Source organism: Pseudoliparis swirei, chromosome 16, assembly GCF_029220125.1.
Source record: "Pseudoliparis swirei isolate HS2019 ecotype Mariana Trench chromosome 16, NWPU_hadal_v1, whole genome shotgun sequence".
Classification (NCBI taxonomy): domain Eukaryota; kingdom Metazoa; phylum Chordata; class Actinopteri; order Perciformes; family Liparidae; genus Pseudoliparis; species Pseudoliparis swirei.
Genome location: NC_079403.1, coordinates 25,867,413 through 25,889,733, shown reverse-complemented (window position 1 = coordinate 25,889,733; position 22,321 = coordinate 25,867,413). Strand labels below are relative to the sequence as shown.

The following is a 22,321-nucleotide window of genomic DNA, read 5'->3' as shown; positions in this document are numbered from 1 at the left end:
TTAAAGCCATGTTTCCTTCTCCATGAACACATGTTTACTATTATTATATTAATATTATATTATTCTATTAATATATTAATATTATTATATTAATATTCTATTATTATATTAATATAATGTTATTATATTATTTCATTATTATGTTACTATATTAATAGAATATTATTAGATTATATTATTATATAAATATAATATAATTTTTTATTATATTAAAATGTTATTATTATATTATTATTATATTAATATATTATTATAGTATTATTATATTAGTATATTAATATATTATGTTAATATTATATTATTATATTATTATTATATTAATATATTATTATTAATATATTATATTAATATGTTATTATTATAATATTATTAATATATTATTATTATTATATTATTTTATAATTATATTATTAAATTAATATATTATTATTATATTATTATATAATTATATTATTAATATATTATTATATTATTATATTATTAATATCTTATTATATTAATATATTATTATATTATTCTGTATTAAAGCTGGAGGAGAGAGAACACGACCCTCATCGTGAGTCTCGTCGTCACAGTTGAATTTGCTACCTCAGATTTCATCATTATTACCCAGAATGCTTTTCACCCAGAACACAGCCAGTCCACGAGGACCATCGCCTCTTAACACTAGATATGGAACCACAAGAAGACCAGCTGGTCCAGGTCTGAGTCCAGGTCCGAGTCCAGGTCCGAGTCCAGGTCCGAGTCCAGGTCCGAGTCCAGGTCCGAGTCCAGGTCTGGACCGGCTCAGGGGGGCTAGAGGGAGTACCGGAGGACTTCTGACTGGTTCTACTGGGTTCTACTGGTTATACTGGTTTCTACTGGTATCTACTGGTTCTCCTGGTTATACTGGTTTCTACTGGTTTCTGAACAGGCGATAAGCACAAATACAAACCTGTAAGAAGTCTCCACACGACAGCAATCGTGATCCCAGGAGGAAGAACCTCAGCCCCTCCTCACACCGTCACAGGTGGAGGAGGGGCTGGTAACAAGAGCCTGCAGAGGCCTCCGTGGTCTCTATTGCATCATATCCTGTCCCTGCAGAGGAAGGCTGGTCTCTATTGCATCATATCCTGTCCCTGCAGAGGAAGGCTGGTCCTCCTGGAACCACAGGAAGGTCCATGGGGTTATGAACCTGGAACATCAGATCTAGAGTTTGAAGAATAAATCATCCAACAGTCAGAAGTTTTACACTAACCCCCCCCCCCCCCTGTCCCTGCCCCCTGCCCCCTTTAAATCTCTATGTCTATAAACTGAATACATAGCAATGTGATGGAGGTGAACACTGACGGAGGCCTGGAGATTACCCAGAAGCCTCGGGGGCAGTGATGAACACTCGTATCTTCAATAACTGTGACGTCTTCCCGACATGAGCAGAGGGGGCGGAGCCTGCTGAAGAAGCGCAATAGTCCTTGAAACAGTTAAGACGTGTAGCAGCTTAACTGCAAACTCCAAACCGACCAATCAGAAGGGAGGAGACCGTGTGACGATTGTAGTTGGCCCTCGTGGTTGAAGCGGTTGTTTATTTATTGATGTAGGATTATTTATCTTTGCTGTGTTTTTATCACCTTGTTATGAGAAGTGAACACGATTTATTTATTACTGACCACATGCACGCTAACACGCACGCCACCGCCACCTGATGCTCAACCTGATGCTCAACGTGCACGTGATGTGCATCAGGTGCGCGTGATGTGCATCAGGTGCGCGTGATGTGCATCAGGTGCAGGTGATGTGCATCAGGTGTGCGTCAGAGGCCGGGCGCCGTCTCGCCGCTCTGTGAGTCGTCTGCATGCTGTGAGGCGCAGAACACTATAGAGGAACATATACTAACTTATTATTAAATTATCACCCGATTGAATACAAACACGTGCATCAAGCCGATGAAGGTGATGAAGGTGATGATGACGATGATGAACTGAAGACTTTAATAATGTCACATGTTGACTTGCATGCTGAGAATGATCCACAACGTTTGATGTGCAGATGATTTATTTATCAAACTGAGTGAAACACTGAATGAGTCATATTTATATTTACCTATATGGATATATGTATCTATATATATGTATATTTGTATATACATATATAAATGTATACATATATATATACAAATATATATATGTATATACAAATATATATATATATTTGTATATATATATATTTGTATATATATACAAACATATTTGTATATATATATTTGTATATATATACAAATATATATATATCCTTCTTCCAGGTCATGGAGGAAGTGTTCCTGAGTCGCTGCATAGTGATCCTAGGTGATAGAACACTGAGTCTTTGTGTCTTTGTATCTCTGTACCTGATGATGACGATGCATGTGAAGCACAACTCATCACCGTTCCCCAAATATCTATAACGACCTTACAAATATCAAGCAGCTCGAATCAATGCATCTGAATATGTAGAACCCTCCTCGGCCCTGTGAGGGCCATCAACCCTCTGAGGGCCTCACTTCTGTGAGCAATAGCATGTCTTTAACATGTGATGTCATGAGAAAATAATAACAAATGTTTTGAGAATCTTCTTAACCCTCTCCGTGGAACCAGATGGTAGGACTCGGAGCAGCGAGTTCATGAGGGAGAACGATGGAGCTCCAGGTTCTGTGTGATTATCAATCAACTTTATAACATTTAAAAAATACTTCTTTCAATAAACCTCTTTGAAAGCAAATGTCTGACGTCTTTGAGTGGCTTTGAGTTTCTCTCCACATGGAGTTCAATCTCACTGTCATAGATGCATATATATATATATTAATACATATATATACAGTATATATGTATTTGTATATATTTATATATATATACATGTATATATATAAATATATGTATTTGTATATATTTATATATATAAATGCATATGTATATATTTATATTTATACATATATAAATATATGTATATATATATATATAAATATATATTGATCTGCACACAGGTCTTCTCAGCAGCACTGTGTCATTTCCACCACTAGGTGTCGCTCTAACTACATGTGAGGTTGAACCAGTTTGAGGTTAAAACTGATTTTAATTTGTTTCTATATTTGGAGAGTTATTTAAATGTGACCAGCTCTTATGGGGAGATTAGCCACAATAACGTGTTCGATACCTTTAAAAAGACAATATCAACAAATCAACCGCCATTAGTATATCTCACTGTCAATATACTGACAGTAAGTTATAATAATCGTGTTTTTTGTGATTTGTCTTGAACTATTTGTTCTTCCAGCTAGAACTATTTTATTTAAAGAATAGATAATAATACGGTCTGACTGTCCATTCATAATACAGGATCCGTGTCGTCTCTGGTTTCTGACCAACAACTCATCGCGGTGACATTCCGGTGATGTGGGCGATGTCAGGGCGTCTTCCCGGTGGCCAGAGCCCCCCCCCCGGCCATTGGGCCCGCAGCGTCCCGTAAAAGGAGTCAAACTTCTCCATTGTGTGTGAGAGTTGTCTGTCAAAAGTCCGTCTGGTGACGGCGGAGGGGTTTGAAAGCTGTGATTGGAGGATAAGCCTGTCACTCGCAGTAAAGCGTCGCTTTCATTGGATCACGCGGAAGCCGGTCACCGCCGTCGCTCTCTGATTGGCTCGCAGCTCCCCCGGGGAGGGACACATTAGTCCGCGGGCCCGCGGAGAGCACACTCCAGTGGGCGGATCGTAGCGGTGACAGCGGCGCTCGCGGACTCCCGACAAACTGTCAAAATAAAAAAGAAGAGCCGACAACTAACGGTGAGCCACTTTAAACTAGACAAACGTTTGTGTTGCGCTCGCGCCGCGAGGGGAACATGCGCAGTTTGCCGCCAGCGCGACGGCAGCGCGCGCACCAACAGTTCGTTTCTGTAGCAGTGAAGTGGCGCTGATTTGGGACCAGCGACGCAGCGGCGGGGGGATATAACGGTGCCTTCAGGTGCGCCTCGGAAACCGAGGGCGCGGCAGTAACGTAGTTGCCAAGTTTCTAGCCAGAGGGCAGTTGTTCTGCGACTTCACGGACGTCTGGTAGCTAATACCGACTGTGAGCCCCCCGCCTCCCCGTCACATTTACTACGAAGGTGGGCAGGTCACGTGTGACTAAATATGGTGCTTCCGATATTCCCGACAGCACTTGAGGCAGCATGGGTGAAGTTGCACCGTCACGGCAGACGGAGGAGTTATGCAAGGTAGCTTGACTCCGGGAACACACCGGGACGTTTTGACGGTGCTACCGGCTGTAGTTAACCGGCACACTCCATTCACACCGCAGCCTCGTTGTTCCGGTTATCGTCTGCTGTGTCGTCGTATCCCTGCTCCTCAGTGGCTGCCTGCTGCTACACGAAGCTGCTCACAGCTAACGGTCACTTCAGGGGTCAATATTTGATTTAGATTATAGCGAAAGTTTATTAATTAAATTGTTGTCATGGACTTCAACTGATGTTCAAAGTGACACACTGTTCCTCTGGTTTGAGTTGCATGAAACACAACTCTTCGTTTGTATCCCAGCATGCATCATTAATGATAATTATACAACCTGCACTGGGACATTATTTCACTTTTTTCCTAACTGATGGTGTAAAGAGGAATGTCAGCAGAGGCTTCTCCAGATTACTCTCCAATCCTCCCAGATTACTGAGGGAAATGAGAGGAACAACTGATCCAAGGCCCTGAACTCATCATGGACCAGATCCCAATCGTGGCCCTAAATTGTTCCGCTGCTCGTTGGCTTGGCGGTAACCCCCCCCCCCCCCCCAGGGCTTTAGGGGTCAGAAACAGGACTGGGCCCGCTTCCCCCAGAGTGACATCACCTGTGTTCAGTGTTTGATGTGCAGCCAGGGGGTCCCTCCCCACCGGGTCGGGCCCCTCGCAGAACTACCTCAGGACGCGCTTATTCTGAAGGTGTATGGGTTCATCTAGCTTTGAGATGGAGTGGCGGTCGAGGCCACGTCGTGTTGATGGTCTGAAACTCTCTGACCAGCAACAAGAAGGATTCTCCTGGTTGTGAAACTCCCTCAGTCGGCTGTTCCTGCTGATGACCCCCCCCCCCGCGTCCACTCAGTGGTACGATCCGAGCGGTACCCGGTGATTGGTTGGCTGTAATGAGTGAGGCCGCACGGCGTTTATGATCAGTGATCAATACTCCCCCCGGCTGTCAGCGGCTGCTTCGCTGATGCGTTCCCATTAGCATCGAACCCTGAAACACAAAGCGCTTCATGACGGCTCAGCGCTTTGGTTCCTTGATCCTGATTGGTTGATTCAACCAAAACATCCGTTAAAGCTCACTGTAGCAGCGTCTGTGTTCTCCAGGTGTACCGATGAAGGTGTGTTGTTGAGGCTAAAGACGTCTGAGTGTGCGCTGCTCTCCCTGCAGCAGGCTGGGCAAGTCCAGTGGATCGAGCCACGCATTCATTCATTCATTCTTTCTTTCATTCTTTCTGTATGAAATGCAAACAACGATCTGTTTTCCTCCTCTTCCTCCCAGTCCTCAGGTTTTCCTCCTCTTCCTCCCAGGCCTCAGGTTTTCATCCTCTTCCTCCCAGGCCTCAGGTTTTCCTCCTCTTCCTCCCAGGCCTCAGGTTTTCCTCCTCTTCCTCCCAGGCCTCAGGTTTTCATCCTCTTCCTCCCAGGCCTCAGGTTTTCCTCCTCTTCCTCCCAGGCCTCAGGTTTTCCTCCTCTTCCTCCCAGGCCTCAGGTTTTCCTCCGTGTGGCGCTGCGTTAGCTCCTGAGTGCTGCGCGGTGCCGTTGGGGTTATAATGATTATAACAGAAGAAGAGATTCATTGTTGAGCCTTTGTGATTTCCCAGAGGTGAAGATAAGAAATCATAAGATAGCGTCTCCTGTGAGGCTCCATGTGCAGCTTCTATTGGCCTCTGGGGGTCAAAGGTCAGGCGGGCGAGACGAGGCTCGTTCCTCAGGTCACTGACGCCTCACCGGCTGCAGCGGCTCAGAGGAACTGAACCTCCTCAGGGTCACCGTGCTGGAGAGACGGCAGAATACATTATACATCTACACGCACACGCACACGCACACACACACAACCTCACAAGCACAGACACTTGAATGGGCATCGTCCACATCTCTAGCCCCTCCTCCTCCTCAGGTGTGACGGTGTAGCCGTGAGGACCAGGACCGCCTGGTGGAGAGGTCTGGCCTGGGAACACTTTCCATGTGACCTCTGACCTCTGATGGTTCATTCATTCACTCGTGTGTCCACACATGACGCCTTACTGCGACCGCCTCCTCAGATATGATCGTGTTTATTTTATGGTCCAACGAGCGGCTGTGAAACAGGTTCATGTAAATCCTTCACAATAAAAGCCTCAACATCCTCAAATAAAGCTGAGAACTCAGGGATAAACACTTTGTCACCGTTTGAAACGGTTAACAATCCCTGTTACTTATGTATGTTTGTGTTTATATATATATACATGTATAATGTATTTTATATAGGAGGTAATATAATTATAATTAAGTTGTAATTAAATATTAGTTGACAAATATTTAGGCATGTGAGGAATTTAAAGAATCTAATCCACTATAGTGTTTCAGCAGACCAAGCCACACACACACACACACACACACACACACACACACACACACACACAGACACCTACACACACACCTACACAGACAGACACCTACACAGACACCTACACACACACACACACACCTACACAGACACACACCTACACAGACACCTACACACACCTACACAGACACCTACACACACACACACACACAGACACCTACACACACACACACACACCTACACACACATCTACACAGACACACACACACACCTACACACACACCTACACAGACACACACACACACACACCTACACAGACACCTACACACACACGACACCTACACACACACACACACCTACAGACACCTACCCACACACATACACAGACACCTACACACACACAGACACCTATACACACACACACAGACACCTATACACACACACACACACCTACACAGACACCTACACACACACAGACACCTATACACACACACACACCTACACAGACACCTATACACACCTACACAGACACCTATACACACCTACACAGACACCTATACACCTACACAGACACCTATACACACACACACCTACACAGACACACACCTACACACACACACACACACACCTACACACACACACACACCTACACACCCACACGAGCAAATATCCGCTGACATGTCGTAGCCCTGGATGAGTGTGACAGTGTTTGTTTTGGGATTAGTTTGGTGTGTGTGTGTGTGTGCGTGTGTTGCATTCCATTGCGATGCGTTCAGCCTCACTCTGCAACAATAGGCCATTGAAAGTGTGTGTGTGTGTGTGTGTGAGTCTCTACCTGTCTCTCTCACTAAGTTGCACACTAATGAGCTGCAGCAAGTGTTGAATCACACTGACCTGAGGCAGAAATCAGCTCACACACACACACACAGAGACACACACACACACACACACACACAGAGACACACACACACACAGAGACACACACACACACACACACAGAGACACACACACACACACACACACACAGAGACACACACACACACACACACAGAGACACACACACACACAGAGACACACACACACACACACACAGAGACACACAGAGACACACACACACAGAGACACACACACACACAGAGACACACACACACACACAGAGACACACAGAGACACCCCCCCCCCCCCCTGTAGATTGACAGACATAGAGACACACAGCCTCTTGCTATATTGTTTTTGAGGAGATAATAATATTAGTCAACCTAAAGAGAAGTTAGTAGTAGATACGTATTAAAATAATAATGTTATTTTAACATCCCAGACATCCAGTGTGAGAGGTCAGCTCACTACACGCACACAACAGAAACCTCTTCCTCCTCTTCCTCCTCTGCTGAGAACACATTATTTCCGAGTGGCCGAACCAAACCTGGAAAACAGGAGCTGGCCTGTTTCCTGTGGTCATGAGCCTCCTCTCCAGCAGAGGGCGCCGTGCAGTCACGTCCCACTGATCTCAGGCAGAAAGGGAGGGGTCATAATAATGGTGTTCTAGAGGAGGGATGCTCCTCTACATGAGGTGTTCTAGAGGAGGGATGCTCCTCTACATGAGGTGTTCTAGAGGAGGGATGCTCCTCTACATGAGGTGTTCTAGAGGAGGGATGCTCGTCTACATGAGGTGTTCTAGAGGAGGGATGCTCCTCTACATGAGGTGTTCCAGAGGAGAGATGCTCCTCTACATGAGGTGTTCTAGAGGAGAGATGCTCCTCTACATGAGGTGTTCTAGAGGAGGGATGCTCCTCTACATGAGGTGTTCTAGAGGAGAGATGCTCCTCTACATGAGGTGTTCTAAAGGAGGGATGCTCCTCTACATGAGGTGTTCTAGAGGAGGGATGCTCCTCTACATGAGGTGTTCCAGAGGAGGGATGCTCCTCTACATGAGGTGTTCTAGAGGAGGGATGCTCCTCTACATGAGGTGTTCTAGAGGAGGCATGCTCCTCTACATGAGGTGTTCTAGAGGAGGCATGCTCCTCTACATGAGGTGTTCTAGAGGAGGGATGCTCCTCTACATGAGGTGTTCTAGAGGAGAGATGCTCCTCTACATGAGGTGTTCTAGAGGAGGGATGCTCCTCTACATGAGGTGTTCTAGAGGAGAGATGCTCCTCTACATGAGGTGTTCTAGAGGAGGCATGCTCCTCACATGAGGTGTTCTAGAGGAGCATCTCTCCTCTACATGAGGTGTTCTAGAGGAGAGATGCTCCTCTACATGAGGTGTTCTAGAGGAGAGATGCTCCTCTACATGAGGTGTTCTAGAGGAGAGATGCTCCTCTACATGAGGTGTTCTAGAGGAGGGATGCTCCTCTACATGAGGTGTTCTAGAGGAGAGATGCTCCTCTACATGAGGTGTTCTAGAGGAGAGATGCTCCTCTACATGAGGTGTTCTAGAGGAGGGATGCTCCTCTACATGAGGTGTTCTAGAGGAGAGATGCTCCTCTACATGAGGTGTTCTAGAGGAGAGATGCTCCTCTACATGAGGTGTTCTAGAGGCGAGATGCTCCTCTACATGAGGTGTTCTAGAGGAGGGATGCTCGTCTACATGAGGTGTTCTAGAGGAGGGATGCTCCTCTACATGAGGTGTTCTAGAGGAGAGATGCTCCTCTACATGAGGTGTTCTAGAGGAGAGATGCTCCTCTACATGAGGTGTTCTAGAGGAGAGATGCTCCTCTACATGAGGTGTTCTAGAGGAGAGATGCTCCTCTACATGAGGTGTTCCAGAGGAGGGATGCTCCTCTACATGAGGTGTTCTAGAGGAGGGATGCTCCTCTACATGAGGTGTTCTAGAGGAGGATGCTCCTCTACATGAGGTGTTCTAGAGGAGAGATGCTCCTCTACATGAGGTGTTCTAGAGGAGGGATGCTCCTCTACATGAGGTGTTCTAGAGGAGAGATGCTCCTCTACATGAGGTGTTCTAGAGGAGAGATGCTCCTCTACATGAGGTGTTCTAGAGGAGGGATGCTCCTCTACATGAGGTGTTCTAGAGGAGGGATGCTCCTCTACATGAGGTGTTCTAGAGGAGGCATGCTCCTCTACATGAGGTGTTCTAGAGGAGAGATGCTCCTCTACATGAGGTGTTCTAGAGGAGAGATGCTCCTCTACATGAGGTGTTCTAGAGGAGAGATGCTCCTCTACATGAGGTGTTCTAGAGGAGGGATGCTCCTCTACATGAGGTGTTCTAGAGGAGGGATGCTCCTCTACATGAGGTGTTCTAGAGGAGGGATGCTCCTCTACATGAGGTGTTCTAGAGGAGAGATGCTCCTCTACATGAGGTGTTCTAGAGGAGGAATGCTCCTCTACATGAGGTGTTCTAGAGGAGAGATGCTCCTCTACATGAGGTGTTCTAGAGGAGGATGCTCCTCTACATGAGGTGTTCTAGAGGAGGATGCTCCTCTACATGAGGTGTTCTAGAGGAGGGATGCTCCTCACATGAGGTGTTCTAGAGGAGATGCCTCTACATGAGGTGTTCTAGAGGAGATGCTCCTCTACATGAGGTGTTCTAGAGGAGGATGCTCCTCTACATGAGGTGTTCTAGAGGAGAGATGCTCCTCTACATGAGGTGTTCTAGAGGAGGGATGCTCCTCTACATGAGGTGTTCTAGAGGAGAGATGCTCCTCTACATGAGGTGTTCTAGAGGAGGGATGCTCCTCTACATGAGGTGTTCTAGAGGAGGGATGCTCCTCTACATGAGGTGTTCTAGAGGAGGCATGCTCCTCTACATGAGGTGTTCTAGAGGAGGGATGCTCCTCTACATGAGGTGTTCTAGAGGAGGGATGCTCGTCTACATGAGGTGTTCTAGAGGAGGGATGCTCCTCTACATGAGGTGTTCTAGAGGAGAGATGCTCCTCTACATGAGGTGTTCTAGAGGAGGGATGCTCGTCTACATGAGGTGTTCTAGAGGAGGCATGCTCCTCTACATGAGGTGTTCTAGAGGAGGGATGCTCCTCTACATGAGGTGTTCTAGAGGAGGGATGCTCCTCTACATGAGGTGTTCTAAAGGAGGGATGCTCCTCTACATGAGGTGTTCTAGAGGAGGGATGCTCCTCTACATGAGGTGTTCTAGAGGAGGGATGCTCCTCTAGATGGAGCAGAGTGAAGATGGGATGAGAGGGAGGCGCCCAAGATAATCTGAGTTCTCGTTGTACGGTGACACCATGACCCCCAGAGGAGAGGCACCAAATCATGCAACACGCTCAGATGGAACTGTGCCTCCTGGTGGCTGACGGTGGCATTACATGTAGGTTTTAAACACCAGCGAGGTCAGGCGTTGTGTGTGTGTGTGTGTGTGTGTCTCTGTGTGTGTGTGTGTGTGTGTGTGTCTGTGTGTGAAGTCAGAAATGACGTATGATATATTTACCCTGACTGGGGACTTTTGTTTTGAAGGACAGCATTGTTGATGGACATGCAGCGTGTTTATTGTGTGTAGCGTGCTAACGTGCTAACGCGCTCCCTGTCCTGTGTCTGTGTGTAGCGTGCTAACGTGCTAACGCGCCCCCTCTCCGTCCCTCTGTGTGCAGCCATGTCAGACTTGGACCTGAGTCTGAGCGACGCGCTGACGGACGGCGCCGCCCAGCCGGGCCCGGAGGCCCCGGTGCAGAGGGACTTCGTGGCCCAGCTGGAGGCGGAGCCTTTCGACGATAAGGTGGGGGAGACGGTGGCCAAGACGGACTACGTGCCCCTGCTGGACAACGACGACACCACCAGGCCAGGTGAGGGGGGGGGGGGGCTGATCATCTCAACATGAGCCACCGTCACCTCCTGGAGCCTGGATGAGACTGTGGGAGTGTGTGTGTCAACAAAGTAACTTTGGGTTGTTGTGGGTGGGGTGGTGTTGTCGGTGGTGTTGTGGGTGGTGGGTGGTTCTGTGGGTGGTGGGTCGTTCTGTGGGTGGTTCTGTGGGTGGTGGGTGGTGTTGTGGGTGGTGGGTGGTTCTGTGGGTGGTGGGTGGGTGGTGGGTGGTGGGTGGTGCCGTGTGCATTTGGACCAACGCTGACATGCAGAGTGACAGAAACTGCAGCGCGAGGCGAGCGTTGCATCATCGTCCTCCGTCAGCAGGACGAAGATGTGTGTTTGTTTCTGTGTACCAGAGTTGTGTGTGTGTGTGAGAGTGTGTGTTTCTGTGTGTGTGTGTGTGTGTGTGTGTGTGAGTGTGTGTTGCATTGTGTTTTGTAGGGATGCACCGATCTGATCGGCGCCGATCCATATCGGCCAGTATTCCCATTATCGGTTTTGCTCGGCGTTCTCAAAATGGCCGATCAGATGACGTAACATCTGAGAGAAAAACTATCAGAGACGTTTCAATGGCGGCGCAATGGAGACGATGCGCCCGGCGAGGGCCGCAGAGGTCAGAGGTCAGAGGGGATCCTCACCACCGAGCGGCGTCCCCGTCCCCCGAGTTGAATCTCTGGGTCGACTCAGCCGACTCTCACATGTCTGCCCCTAGAGATGCTCACGCTAAACACATTCCATCGGGAGCGAGAGGGTTTGATAGCAATAATGCTCCACAATAAATAGAATGCTTCAATCAACACCGTGATCGGTATTATCGGTGATACCGATCACGGTGTCGATTGAAGCATTCTATTTATTGTGGAGCATTATTGCTATGAGGACTATGAGGAAATACATATATAAAGCACCTCAAACATTCAAGAAATTACAGATTTCTTTAAACATTTAGGACTTTTACTTTGAAAAATGTCCTAATTGATACATTAAAATGTATTGATTGCTATTATAGGGGATTTCAGATATGTATGGAACACATCTGCATCATTCATTTCCTGCAACTCTTGGGGAAATCTATAGACAGGACTTTGTTTAACGTACAAAAGTCTGACTTATTTTTATGAACTCTTCCTTGGTACAGTGAAAATGTTTTAATGTTCGCATAATTTAAGCTAAATCTCAGAAACGATCTCTAAAGATACTAAATCAGTTCATTGTTTACTTGTCTATGTTCGTGTTTGATTTGTCGACATCTTATTTTGAAAATCGGATGTTGTTTCACGTGGTTCTTTCCGCTAACTCTCTCAAACCCTCTCGCTCCCGATGGAATGTGTTTAGCGTGAGCGTCTCTAGGGGCAGACATGTGAGAGTCGGCTGAGTCGACCCAGAGATTCAACTCGGGGGACGGGGACGCCGCTCGGTGGTGAGGATCCCCTCTGACCTCTGACCTCTGCGGCCCTCGCCGGGCGCATCGTCTCCATTGCGCCGCCATTGAAACGTCTCTGATAGTTTTTCTCTCAGATGTTACGTCATCTGATCGGCCGTTTTGAGAACGCCGATCAAAACCGATAATGGGAATATCGGCCGATATGGATCGGCGCCGATCAGATCGGTGCATCCCTATTGAGAACATATTCGCTGATGTGCACGTGATGAACACATTATTTATTTATTTTCATCGCAGACTTTTTTTTGCCTTAGGCGCTCGGGATTTGTCATCGGCGTTCGAGAAAACGGTTTAAGCGAGCGCCCAAATTTTCTCTATGCAGGAAAAACCCTGTGTGTGTGTGTGTGTGTGTGTGTGTGTGTGTGTTGCACGCTGCTCCTCCATTGCATGACGCGAGTAACAGAATAAGATGATTTGTTACTAATCTGCTCTCTTCCTCTTCTTCCCTCCTCATCTCTTCCTCTTATCCATATTATTATTATTATTATTATTATTATTTATGCCACTTTTATTCTCTCTGAATGAACCCTCCTCCGTTGGCGACGCCCCCGCGTGACTCTTCTCCTCCTCCTACTTTCTCTACACTTCCATCTTCTTTTGGTTTTCTTTCTCTTCTCCTCCTTTCCCAATCCCCTGCTTCAGAGACCTAGACCCTGCCTCCATCGCCATGCCGACCGCCATCAGCTGTGCTTCCCCTCCCGTGCACCCTGTGCGACACACACACTGTGTGAAGGATGAGATGCCACCTGGCTTTCACACACACACTGCACTACACGCACACGTGCACACGCACACTCTGGCCACGGTGACAATGTGACTGTTTGTCTCTTTGCTTCTTGGAATAAAATCACCACGTTTCCTTGTGTCCACCGTGTGGAGTCGTGAGCACGAGTCCACACGGTGGACACACCTACACACACAAACAACACACACACACACAAACAACACACACAAACAACACACACGCATGTATTAAATATAAACCAATGAGATGGACATCACTCGTCTGCAGCCCCTCTAGTGTGTCCTCCTCTGTCACGCTGAAGCAGACAGTTCATTAGCTCATGACACACACACACTCACACACACTCACACACACACACACACTCACACACACACTCACTCACACACACACACACACTCACACACACACTCACACCCCCTCCAGCCCTCCTGTCTGAAAGCTTTCACACACAGTCGTCGGCGCTGCGAGACGATCAACACGAGGCGACGAGCTCACAAATAAATACATAAAGAATAAATCAATAAAGTCTGAGTCTCCACGCTGCAGCTCAAACCTGTTGTCTTCTTGTGGAGCTGTGTCTGTTGTAGATTGTTGTTGTTGTTGTTGTTCAGTTAGTTTTGTTTTGAGGATGTCCCGTTGAGGTGACGGGGAGCTGCACGCTAGAGCAGCACAACAACATGTTTACATCATGTCCGGGTCACCTAGAGCCTCCTCTTCCTCCTCTTCCTCGGCCTCGTGAAGAGTTCAGAGGTCACTGAAGGCCTCATGAAGGGTTCAGAGGTCACTGAAGGCCTCGTGAAGGGTTCAGAGGTCACTGAAGGCCTCGTGAAGGGTTCAGAGGTCACTGAAGGCCTCATGAAGAGTTCAGAGGTCACTGAAGGCCTCATGAAGGGTTCAGAGGTCACTGAAGGCCTCGTGAAGGGTTCAGAGGTCACTGAAGGCCCGTGAAGGTTCAGAGGTCACTGAAGGCCTCATGAAGAGTTCAGAGGTCACTGAAGGCCTCATGAAGGGTTCAGAGGTCACTGAAGGCCTCGTGAAGGGTTCAGAGGTCACTGAAGGCCTCATGAAGAGTTCAGAGGTCACTGAAGGCCTCGTGAAGGGTTCAGAGGTCACTGAAGGCCTCATGAAGGGTTCAGAGGTCACTGAAGGCCTCATGAAGAGTTCAGAGGTCACTGAAGGCCTCATGAAGGGTTGAGGGGTCATGTCCTGTCCTTCCTGCATCGAGCCGTCCTGTGTTCGTTAACATCTGTTATTTGTTGTCTTCTTTTTAATTCTCTACTCTTGTCTGCTGCACCTCCTAATAAACAGATATGTAACTCACTCACCTGCTGTTGGCTTCTCTTCTTCTTCTTCTTCTTCTTCTTCTCACCCACTAAACACGTCTCTACTAACTGCTGCTTCATTTCTCCTTTCTATTATTTACTTGTTCAGATATATTACAGCCCTGTGTGTGTGTGAACCTGAGGTCAGAAACATGAAACATGTTTATAAACCCTTTACATGTAGAACTGAAGCAGTGACTGATCCTGAGCCGTGGGGGGTCAGAGGTCAGAGGGCGGAGCTCATGGAGGTGATGCTTCATTCACCTCTTCATCATGAACTCATCTCTCAACATGGCCTCCTCCTCCTCATCAGTTCACTGATCCTCCACTGAGCGCTCACCAGAAGAAGTGTGTGTGTCTATTAATGCCCTTCTAATGCTCTATAAATGCTCTACTAATACTCTGAATGCTCTACTGATGCTCTTCTAATGCTCTATGAATGCTCTACAGATGCTCTATGAATGCTCTACTAATGCTCTTTGAATGCTCTACAGATGCTCTATGAATGCTCTACTAGTGCTCTATGAATGCCCTTCTAATGCTCTATAAATGCTCTACTAATACTCTGAATGCTCTACTAGTGCTCTACAGATGCTCTACTAGTGCTCTATGAATGCTCTACTGGTGCTCTATGAATGCTCTACTGGTGCTCTACGAATGCTCTACTAGTGCTCTTTGAATGCTCTATGAGTGCTCTACTGATGCTCTATGAATGCTCTACTAGTGCTCTATGAATGCTCTACTAGTGCTCTATGAATGCTCTACGAATGCTCTACGAATACTCTACTAGTGCTCTATGAATGCTCTACTAGTGCTCTATGAATGCTCTACTAGTGCTCTATGAATGCTCTACGAATGCTCTACGAATACTCTACTAGTGCTCTATGAATGCTCTACTAGTGCTCTATGAATGCTCTATGAATGCTCTACTGGTGCTCTATGAATGCTCTACAGATGCTCTACTAGTGCTCTATGAATGCTCTACTAGTGCTCTATGAATGCTCTACAGATGCTCTATGAATGCTCTAGTGCTCTATGAATGCTCTACTGGTGCTCTACGAATGCTCTACTAGTGCTCTTTGAATGCTCTACTAGTGCTCTTTGAATGCTCTATGAGTGCTCTATGAATGCTCTATGAATGCTCTACTAGTGCTCTATGAATGTTCTACTAGTGCTCTATGAATGCTCTATGACTACTCTACTAGTGCTCTATGAATGCTCTACTAGTGCTCTATGAATGCTCTACTGGTGCTCTATGAATGCTCTACAGATGCTCTACTAGTGCTCTATGAATGCTCTACTAGTGCTCTATGAATGCTCTACAGATGCTCTATGAATGCTCTAGTGCTCTATGAATGCTCTACTGCTCTATGAATGCTCTACTGGTGCTCTATGAATGCTCTACAGATGTTCTACTAGTGCTCTATGAATGCTCTACTAGTGCTCTATGAATGCTCTACAGATGCTCTATGAATGCTCTACTAGTGCTCTTTGAATGCTCTACATATGCTCTATGAACGCTCTACTAGTGCTCTTTGAATGCTCTACAGATGCTCTATGAATGCTCTACTAGTGCTCTATGAATGCTCTACTAGTGCTCTATGAATGCTCTACTGGTGCTCTACGAATGCTCTACTAGTGCTCTTTGAATGCTCTATGAATGCTCTACTAGTGCTCTTTGAATGCTCTATGAGTGCTCTATGAATGCTCTACTGGTGCTCTATGAATGCTCTACAGATGCTCTATGAATGCTCTACTAGTGCTCTATGAATGCTCTATGAATACTCTACTAGTGCTCTATGAATGCTCTACTAGTGCTCTATGAATGCTCTACAGATGCTCTATGAATGCTCTAGTGCTCTATGAATGCTCTACTAGTGCTCTATGAATGCTCTATGAATGCTCTACTAGTGCTCTATGAATGCTCTACAGATGCTCTATGAATGCTCTACTAGTGCTCTATGAATGCTCTACTAGTGCTCTTTGAATGCTCTACAGATGCTCTATGAATGCTCTACTAGTGCTCTATGAATGCTCTACTAGTGCTCTATGAATGCTCTACAGATGCTCTACTAGTGCTCTATGAATGCTCTACTAGTGCTCTATGAATGCTCTACTAGTGCTCTATGAATGCTCTACTAGTGCTCTATGAATGCCAGTAAATGGCTCAAAGCCACGAGACCTCCAGTAGACCTGCCCCTGGTCCTGAACCAGCTCGTTCACAGTGCCCTGCTCAAGGAGCTGAGGGGAGGGGCCGGGGTCAGCTGGAGGACGTCTCCTCCCGGCTGATCCCAGATCAGACAGCTCTGGTGAACCGCTGGGCGCTCTGGAGACAAAGCCAGTAATCTGTTGTGATTAGTAAAGTGTAAGAGAGTTCCTGAAGCTCTGCTGGACCAGAGGGTCTCACCCTGCGGACCCCTGGGGACCTCTTACCTCCAGCCCCCCCGCCGAGGGAGAAGCATTTAATAGAGAGTACACTTCTGTTTATCAATTTACACTTATAATGAATATGTATTACATATCTACTTTTAAAGGATTTATACCCCCTACAGTGCCTTCACGTACCCCCCCCCCCCCCCCCGTTTGAGCACCGCTACCTTGAGATGTAAATGTGATAGCGGCTCAGGAGCCTCAGGATATATTCAGATCCCTTAAACCAGCCACGACGTCTGGTTCTGGAGGGGACTGGGTCCTCCAGCACCACCCCCCCCCACACTGATCCTGAATCAGCTGCCTGTCAGCGCCACCTCCACAAACTGTCGTGTGTGTGTGTGCGTGTGTGTGTTCATTCTGGACTATATTTATTCATTCCATGGGGTCAGACAGAGGTCACGGGCTCGGGGTCCGTCTGTCTGAGTGTGACTGCTTCATGCTGGCTGCGTGTGTTTGTTCACATTAGTGCAGCTACAGCAGAGGAGAGTGTGTGTCTGTGTGTGTGTGTGTGTGTGTGTTTCTGTCTGTGTGTGTTTCTGTCTGTGTATTTCTGTGTGTCTGTCTGTGTGTGTGTGTGTGTTTCTGTCTGTGTGTGTGTCTGTGTGTCTGTCTGTGTGTGTGTCCCCTCAGTGACGATAAAGTTCATCCAAACTGATAGCTGCTCCAGTCTGTCTCGCCGTCCTCCGTCAGCCCCCCCCCCCCCCCCCGCTCTTGCATCATGTCCAGCTGTAACTCGTACATTCGGAGGTCACACAACTTGTGGCTCTGCCGACCTTCCGGTGACCTTCAGGGTCAACGCCTCGTGCCATCGCTCCTGAGTACATGATGAGAGTCAGGCTCTACCCTACAGGTCCAACGTGGACCAGTCCACAGACGTCCCCTACAGGTCCAACGTGGACCAGTCCATGAGGGGAGGGAAGGAGAGGGGTCCTACTTCAAGCTTGTTTCAACAAACTTAGCGTTAACGTCCAGAAAGACAGACAGACAGTTAGGGAGAGAGACAGAGACTCTGACACAGACAGGCAGACAGACAGTTAGAGAGACAGACAGACAGTTAGAGAGACAGGCAGACAGAGACTCTGACACAGGCAGACAGACAGTTAGGGAGAGAGACAGACAGTTAGAGAGGCAGACAGACAGTTAGAGAGACAGGCAGACAGAGACTCTGACACAGGCAGACAGACAGTTAGAGAGGCAGACAGACAGTTAGAGAGACAGACAGACAGTTAGAGAGACAGACAGACAGTTAGAGAGACAGACAGACAGAGACTCTGACACAGGCAGACAGACAGTTAGGGAGAGAGACAGACAGTTAGAGAGGCAGACAGACAGTTAGAGAGACAGGCAGACAGACAGGCAGACAGACAGTTAGAGAGGCAGACAGACAGTTAGAGAGACAGGCAGACAGAGACTCTGACACAGGCAGACAGACAGTTAGAGAGGCAGACAGACAGTTAGAGAGACAGCAGACAGAGACTCTGACACAGGCAGACAGACAGTTAGAGACAGAGACAGTTAGACAGGCAGACAGAGACTCTGACACAGGCAGACAGACAGTTAGAGAGACAGACAGACAGTTAGAGAGACAGGCAGACAGAGACTCTGACACAGGCAGACAGACAGTTAGAGAGACAGACAGACAGTTAGAGAGACAGGCAGACAGAGACTCTGACACAGGCAGACAGACAGTTAGGGAGAGAGACAGACAGTTAGAGAGACAGGCAGACAGAGACTCTGACACAGGCAGACAGACAGTTAGGGAGAGAGACAGAGACTCTGACACAGACAGGCAGACAGACAGTTAGAGAGACAGACAGACAGTTAGAGAGACAGGCAGACAGAGACTCTGACACAGGCAGACAGACAGGCGCCCGTGTGTCTGAAGTGTTGCTGACTGGGTGGCGTCCTGTCTGTTCGCCTCATGTCACCCTGTGAGTCCCGCTGGGAGACCTCCTTCCTCCTCTCCTCCTCTTCCTCTCCTCCCTGTTACCTTCCAGCCTTACTTCCTTCTTCCACTCACAAACTGATGCATCAAAGCCAGCACCCCCCCGGAGATGAAGGATGAGAGAGAGAGAGACTGAGGTCGAGGGGCGGGGCCTGGGACCTGAACCAGAGTGTGTGTGTTGTGTGTGTTGTGTGTGTGTGTGGTTCTGATGACTCGTGTTGTCACTGCAGGTGGACAGATGTCGGCGCTACGCCCGGAGCCACAGGGGGAGGGGCCACAGGGGGAGGGGCCCCGCTCGTTTGACCAGCAGCAGGCTACAGACTTCTTATCAGGTACCATGTCAGGTTCACAATATATATATATATTAGGGGGACGTTAACCAAGAGAATCTTGCGCGTTAACCAACGCCAGACAATTATTTAGAGCTAGACTGCAGGAGAGATCAACCAAGAGAGAACCAACGCCACAGCGAAGTGGAGAGCTACTGACTGCAGGAGGAGATCAACCAAGAGAAGAGAACCAGCCACAGCAGTGGAGAGCTACTGACTGCAGGAGGATCAACCAAGAGAGAACCAACGCCACAGCCAAGTGAGAGCTACTGACTGCAGGAGGAGATCAACCAAGAGAAGAGAACCAACGCCACAGAAGTGGAGAGCTACTGACTGCAGGGAGATCAACCAAGAGAAGAGAACCAACGCCACAGCGAAGTGAGAGCTACTGACTGCAGGAGGAGATCAACCAAGAAGAGAACCAACGCCACAGCCATGGAGAGCTACTGACTGCAGGGAGGAGATCAACCAAGAGAAGAGAACCAACGCCACAGCGAAGTGGAGAGCTACTGACTGCAGGGAGGAGATCAACCAAGAGAAGAGAACCAACGCCACAGCGAAGTGGAGAGCTACTGACTGCAGGGAGGAGATCAACCAAGAGAACCAACGCCACAGCGAAGTGGAGAGCTACAGACTGCAGGGAGGAGATCAACCAAGAGAAGAGAACCAACGCCACAGCGAAGTGGAGAGCTACTGACTGCAGGGAGGAGATCAACCAAGAGAAGAGAACCAACGCCACAGCGAAGTGGAGAGCTACTGACTGCAGGGAGGAGATCAACCAAGAGAAGAGAACCAACGCCACAGCGAAGTGGAGAGCTACTGACTGCAGGGAGGAGATCAACCAAGAGAACCAACGCCACAGCGAAGTGGAGAGCTACTGCAGGCCGGTTAGTGAGGGGGACCAGACGTCCTCTTTCCCCGGACATGTCCTGCTTCTGAGACCTACAAAATGCGTCCGGCAGGGATTCCAAAACGTTGAGATTTTGCTTCGGATATTTGTGTTTCTCTGGGTTTTCATAAACTAGTATTTACCCCTTACAAGTTGTGGAAATGGTATCTCCCTTACGTTCCACCTTCTTGCGTGAGCTGACGGTATAGAGAGCAGTCATTGGTCGACCGATCTCAGGGTTGCCAGATACACGATAATTATCCTCCAAATACAACCATGTTGAGCCTTTGGTACGATAATTCACCGTCTCCAACCTGGCAACACGGAGCACCTCGCCGCCTCCACTAGTTCATTGTTGTTTGTGCTATAAACTCCTCCCAGCGCCGCCGCTCCCATAGCTCACTACGCGCTGTGCGGAGGGCACCACGTCCTGAGGGGCTCCGCAAAATAGGCAACTAAAAAATCCTCATAGTTATAATAATTATAATGCCGATATTATTTCAGTCTAGAAATATTAGGCACCTTTTAGGCATGTATATCACAAAACAGGCAGAACAAGAGAGATGTTTAATCTCAGCAACATTTAAAATAGAAGTGCGCTATACACTACTTTTGAATTAATTATTGGATTTTGCGTATACAAATGCGATGAATCACGATTAAAAATTTTAATCGTTGCCCAGCCCTAATATATATATACATATATATATATATAGATATATATATATATCTATATATATACGTATATACACTACCATTCAAAAGTTTGGGATCACCCAGACAATTTCGTGTCTTCCATGAAAAATCACACTTTTATTTATCAAATGAATATAAAATATAGTCAAGACATTGACAAGTTTAGAAATAATGATTAATATTTGAAGTATTAATTTTGTTCTTCAAACTTCAAGCTCAAAGGAAGGCCAGTTGTATAGCTTATATCACCAGCATAACTGTTTTCAGCTGTGCTAACATAATTGCACGGGTTTTCTAATCAGACATTAGTCTTCTAAGGCGATTAGCAAACACAATGTACCATTAGAACACTGGAGTGATGATGAAATGGGCCTCTATACACCTCTGGAGATATTTCATTAGAAACCAGACACTTCCACCTAGAATAGTCATTTACCACATTAACAATGTAGAGAGTGTATTTCTGATTAATTTAATGTTATCTTTATTGAAAAAACAGTGCTTTTCTTTGAAAAATAAAGTCATTTCTAAGTGATCCCAAACTTTTGAACGGTAGTGTATATATGTATATACATATGTATGTATGTATGTATATATATATATGTATATATATTAGGGCTGTGAAACGATAACATTTTTTAGTAAGGTTAATCACAGGTTTCTGTGGATTAATCATGATTAATCACATATATACATTTACAGGGCTCTCAAGACAGGCAGGAGCTCCGAGAAGAGTTGTTGACGGAGGGTGGGGTGCAAGTGACTTTACTTTGCTCCGTTCCGATGCGCGCAGACCGGCATCGGAACTCTGCGGCGACCGCGATCGACATATTGAGCACCCCTGCATTAAAACAGTAAAGAGCCGAGAGTTTTTTTCAGCGTGAGAAATACGATGTGTGGCGGGAGTGCGTGAGTTAAGACCGAAATGCGTGAGTCTCACGCTCAATGCGTGACACTTGAGAGCCCTGCATTGCTCACCAGTGCGCGCGCAGCATCGGAGCTCTGCGGCGCGCGAGACGGAGATCGGAGTCGTGTTAACGCGACACTAGAGACAGAATGACACGCTGCTGGAGAGACGACCAACAACAGACGGATTGGAAGCTCATTCTGCGCATGCGTTAAATGCGTTAAAAAAACCAAATAATAATAATCATAATAATAATAATCATTTATTTTATATAGCG

General features: G+C 47.0%; 1 protein-coding gene across 5 annotated transcripts in view; it reads left to right on the top strand.

Annotated features, from left to right (window-relative positions):
- Positions 1 to 3,715: 3,715 nt before the first annotated feature.
- LOC130205992 (microtubule-associated protein 4) overlaps positions 3,716 to 22,321 on the top strand; it is a 51,737-nt gene continuing 33,131 nt past the window's right edge. For 4 of the 5 annotated variants that reach the window (XM_056433638.1, XM_056433640.1, XM_056433641.1 and 1 more), the window contains exons 1-3: positions 10,772 to 10,840; positions 11,121 to 11,312; positions 19,454 to 19,555. In XM_056433638.1, the coding sequence (XP_056289613.1) occupies positions 10,786 to 10,840; positions 11,121 to 11,312; positions 19,454 to 19,555 (349 nt within the window). In that variant the 5' untranslated portion in view covers positions 10,772 to 10,785. Of the gene's footprint in view, positions 3,789 to 10,771; positions 10,841 to 11,120; positions 11,313 to 19,453; positions 19,556 to 22,321 lie in introns of those variants that run through there. The other variant, XM_056433639.1, reaches the window with a different exon arrangement.